Source organism: Engraulis encrasicolus, chromosome 23, assembly GCF_034702125.1.
Source record: "Engraulis encrasicolus isolate BLACKSEA-1 chromosome 23, IST_EnEncr_1.0, whole genome shotgun sequence".
NCBI classification, from domain to species: Eukaryota; Metazoa; Chordata; class Actinopteri; order Clupeiformes; family Engraulidae; genus Engraulis; species Engraulis encrasicolus.
The window spans coordinates 17,525,004-17,530,040 of NC_085879.1; the positions used below are offsets into that span (position 1 = coordinate 17,525,004).

The following is a 5,037-nucleotide window of genomic DNA, read 5'->3' on the forward strand; positions in this document are numbered from 1 at the left end:
ATCTTTGTAGGTGTAACTGTACTGTTTGTGCATGTGTGAGTGTGTTTTTGTGTCTGAGTGTGGGTGTGGGTGTGTGTCAGTTAGTGTATGTGTGTTTTGTGTGCATGTGGGAATGTGTGTGTTTTTGTGTCTGAGTGTGGGTGGGTGTGTGTGTCAGTGTGTGTGTGTGTGTGTCTGCGAGTGTGTATGTGCAAGTGTGTATGTGTGTTTGTGTCTGAGTGTGGGTGTGGGTGTGGATGTGTGTCAGTTTGTGTTATGTGTGCATGTGTGTTTTGTGTGCATGCCATGTGCGTGTGTGTTTGTGTGTGAGTTTGCGTGCGTGTATGTTTATGCTGTGCGTATGTTTCTGCTGAGTCGTGTGAGGCAACTGGGCTGGAGTCAGAGCCAGGGCAGCCGCAGAAGTTTGCGGAGAGAGAGAGAGAGAAAGAAAAGAACTGAGAGAAGGAGGAATAGAAAGAAAAGCAGGAGAAGAGGGAGGAGGGAGAGAAGGAGGAGAGAGAAGAGGGAGGAGGCGGGCTGTAAGGGAGGACAAAACAGAAAGCTGAAGAAAAAAGAAAAAAAAGAGGAGGGGATGATCATACCCATATGGAGGACGTTACTCCACTCAGAGAGAGAGAGAGAGAGAGAGAAAGAGGCAGAGGCCAACCAGCGAAGTGTGGAGAGAGAAAACAGAGAGAGGGAAACAGAGAGGGCAACCGGTGAGGAGAGAGAGAGAGAGAGAGAGAGAGAGAGAGAGAGAGAGAGAGAGAGAGAGAGAGAGAGAGAGAGAGAGAGAGAGAGAGAGAGAGAGAAAGAGAGAGAACAGAAAGAGCCAAGCAAGCACAAGAGAAAAACATTGGCAAGTACGTGTGAGAGAGGAGAGGAAAGACAGAAAGCAAGAGAGAGAGAGAGGGAGGGAGAGTAAGACAGAAGGAATGTTCATCTGTGCTTGCAGTTGTTTTGTTTTGTGTGTGCTGCTCATGAGCAAGTCGGGTGTGTGTATGTGTGTGTGTATATGTGTGTTTGTGTCTGAGAGACAGAATCTGCAGTGTTTGTGTGCCCTGTCCTGTCCAGCTAAAAACCAGACTACTGGCTACACAGTCGGGAAGAGAACTGGAGCAGACTGGAGTTTTCCTGACAACACACTGATGAAGCCGTGAAGTCACACAGAGGAATTTTTTCGTCTGCCGGCACCCCTCCCACCCACTCGCATTGCTTTCGTCTTTCCTCCCTCCCGCTCTCTCTCTCTCTCTTTTTCTTTCTTCCCCTTCCCTGTCTCTCCTTTCCCTCTCAGTCTCTCTATCTGCACTCAACACTCCACTATCAACTTTCCCACTCTTTCCTTCACTCTAGACTTAACACGCAATTGATCCTTTCCCACCTTTCTCAACTCTGTCTCGGTATCTCTGTTTTCTGGGACTGCTGCTGTCTGCAACATCTGGGGCTGCAAGTCACTTCCTCTGTTTTTGCATGTTGTTGATTTTCTTTTTTTTTTGGAGAGGCAAACGGTCAGCAGTGGCCGTGGCCATGGGATGCCTCACCATGACGACACTCTGACAACAGGAAGTACATCATCATCACACTGAGGTTGGAGGAGGTGGTGCTGGTGGTGGTGGCGGTGGTGGTGCTGGTGGGGAGCGTTGTGACTTGACTGGAGGACAGTGGAGCGGCAAGAACTGAGGAAGGAGTGGGTTGGACTGGAGTGCCGGTGTCGTGGAGTGGACTGTCTGTTACCTGCGCTGCACGCCGAACACCTGGAATGGAGCGGAGAGGACTGGAGTAATAGTGGCCTGACTTGGATTGAAGTATAGCGGAGAGGAGTGGAGTATATTGGAGAGAACAGGACCGGACCACAGTGGACTGGAGATTAGAGTGGACTGAAGTGCAGTGGGCTGTCCGCGTCCAGCGTTGAAAGCTGACAACCTCCCCACAGCCACGCTGCCATCATCGCCACAGGAGGGGGTGGGGGCACCCGGTCATTCTTGGAAGAGCATCTTTGAACTACAGGAATCAGCTGGACCCGTGGCAGAGGAGTCGAGTGCAGTGTTTGTGTGTGTGTGTGCGTGTGTGTGTGTGTGTGTGCGTGTGTGTGTGTGTGTGTATGCGTGCATGTGTAGGGGGGGAGAGGCGGGTTTTCCCTTTTTTTGTGCCGAAGGCCAAGCGACTGGAAAAACGTTTGAATTCTGTGGTTTTTGTTCCCTGCTCCACCACTACCACCACCACCCTGCTCCGCTCTACTCCACTCCTCTCTGCTCCTGCTCTGAGCCACTGGAGTCCACAACCGGAGCCACTAGAAGTCTGGAACTGGAGACGCTGGAGTCCATAACCAAACCACTGGAGTGTAAAGAACCAGTATTTGCTGGACTCTAGAAAACAGAAACACTGGAGTGTACAACCAGAACTCCTTGATTCTGGAATCAGAACCATTGGAGTAAAACCGGAACTGCTGGAGTCTAGAATCAGAATAATTGGAGTGTAGAACCAGAGAACCAGAGAACTGGAGCCCCTTTGGAATGTAGAACCCAAACTGTGAGAGTCTAGAATGGAGCCCTTGGAGTGTAGAATGACAGCGACTGGAGTCTGGAATCGGAGCTGCTGAAGTCCAGAAACTGAGCTGTTGTTGCTGCTGCTTCTGCTGTCGGCTGTGGTGTCTCTCAGTTCCTCTTCTCCTCTTTACCACTTTGCATTTTCCTCGGGGGGTGTCAGGGGAGCGACAATAACTGCTTTTGTACGTCTGCCTGTGTGTGTGTGTGTGTGTGTGTGTGTGTGTCTGTGTGTGCGCACACATGTGTATCTATCTATCTGTGTGTCTGTGTGTATGCATGAGTGTGTGTGTGTGTAATGTGTGAGGGTTGAGGCCCTCTATTTCACCGGGGAGTGTTACGTTGTCACTTTTGGCCTCCCCTCAAAATGAACTGCTGCCGGGGACAGCAACGGAGGGTCACATCCGCTGGCCTCTGCGTGTGTCCGGGATCCCACAGGAGCTGAGAAGGGGGGGCGCCGGCGCCGGCTCATCTCCCCTATCCAGACCTCTCTGTCTCTGGGTCAGACGGCCGAGCACAAGCCCCTTATACTCCTATCCCCACCGCTGGATCTTTTGCAGCCCTGTTGTCCATGCAAATAAATGCACAGCGCTGCATACTTTGTACTGTGCGTGGGGAGAGAGAGAAAGAGAGCAAGAGTAAGAGAGAGACACACACAGAGCAAGACTGTATACTACTTACAGGATCCAAGACTTGCAAGCCAAAGTTTCATTGACTTTTCAGTGGCTCATAGCTGTGTTTGTCTGTTTTTGTTGAAGTTGCGGTGAGGACCAGCAGCTCGATCATCTACTAACAACCTTCCACTCACACACACACACACACACACACGTAGGTCACAGGTGTGCCTGTGTGCATGTGGTGGACAGCTAGACCATGAGACAGCAAGGGCCACGAGCGACACACAAACACACGCACACACACATGCTCGTTCTGGCACACTTCAGTTGGACTGTACTGCTGGACTGTGAGAGGTCAGCCCAGCCCATCCAGAGGGACAACGCAACAACAAGCCTCAGTGTGTAGTGGTACACGTGCAGCGCAGGTGAGGAGTTGCTATGGCGACAGCGGCGTGGTACCACCGGGACATCAGCCGGGTGCTGGCGGAGGACTTGCTGGCCCGGGCGGGGCGGGACGGGAGCTTTCTGGTGCGGGACAGCGAGTCCGTGCCGGGAGCCTACGCCCTGTGCCTACTGTGAGTAACGCACTCCACCTCTCACGCGCACACACACACACACACACACACACACACACACACACACCCATGCACACACACAGACACACAAACATACACTCTCACGTGGACACATGACCCAGTCACACACACCACACACACACACAGATGCAGATACACGCCCCAGGCACACCACACTTATGGGTCAACCCAGCTGGTTTCAGATTTATTTGACTGTACTGGTGCTGTAGGTTATTTTTACTCAGGAAAGAAAGAAACGTTTCAATGTTCGTTCGGTCAAAGTTTAGAGTTGTCTGCCTAAAGATCTTCCTGTCTCTCGTGAAATTATTTTTGACTGGGGTTGCTAAGGGTAAACATAAAGACTGACAGCAGAGATGTGCTGCCATTGTTGAAAGCTGATTAATTTTTTCTTCTTTTCGTAATTTTTCGATAGGTCCTGGTCGCTTTTACTGTATATCCAATATACTCATTAGGATTGACTTTGTAGTTTTCAAGAAACAAAAATCAATCACTCTTTCACCTGCTGGTGATAGCTTGTATAATATTGGACATATAACGAAGGAGAGGCCCACACTGTCTATTGCTTTTTTGGCATCTATCAAGGGTGGTTTTGCCAATTAGCCCATCATTGGTTAGTTTTTTAAAAAATAGGACAGCTTGTCGATAGGACAGCCTAAGAGACTCATGTAGAGAAGCAAATATCAGAACTACAAGTCTAAATTACAAGTCTAAAGACAGACCTTTTCTTCTCTCCACAAGTTTTAGTCAGTGAAGTTTTTTCTCCATGTGCATAGGTGGTTACAGGTGACAGGGGAGAAAACATATTCAGTCTGTTTGTCACAGTAGAATGCTTATTGCCACAGGGAGATCAGAGCTGAAGTCTGTATGTCTGTATGATGACTTTAACAGGCCCCAGAGACTCCTCTGCCCCAAAGTTCAGTCCCGTTCCTCCCTCCCCACAGTTTTGGGGTGTATTTGGGGAGCCCAGAGAGGCCCTCGATTGCTAATGTGGAAGAACCATAGACTGTAGAGTTGATAGGAAGAAACACAAACGTTCTCTAAGGAACACACACACAAGTTTGATGTTCCTCAGCCCCCCATGCCCCCATTAACCAGCAACACATTTTTAGATGCGTCCCACGCATCTCTATAAGAGGCTTTGGTGTCCGTCCGTCCGTCCGTCCGCCCTCCCGTGATGGGTTTCTGAATTGTGATTCCCTCTTGTGATTCCCTCTTGTGTCCACAAGGTGGCAGTCGCTCAGTTTTGGCCTGGAGCTCATGCGTGCAAACCAAAAGCTCTTTGCCAGTGAGAAAAACATGGCG

General features: G+C 50.1%; 1 protein-coding gene across 1 annotated transcript in view; it reads left to right on the forward strand.

Annotated features, from left to right (window-relative positions):
- The first annotated feature begins 758 nt into the window (after window positions 1–758).
- The window catches only part of inppl1b (inositol polyphosphate phosphatase-like 1b), a 49,252-nt gene continuing 44,973 nt past the window's right edge, over window positions 759–5,037 (forward strand). The window contains exon 1 of the mRNA XM_063190536.1: window positions 759–3,714. Coding sequence (XP_063046606.1) covers window positions 3,578–3,714 — 137 coding nt within the window. The 5' untranslated portion in view covers window positions 759–3,577. The remainder of the gene's footprint in view (window positions 3,715–5,037) is intronic.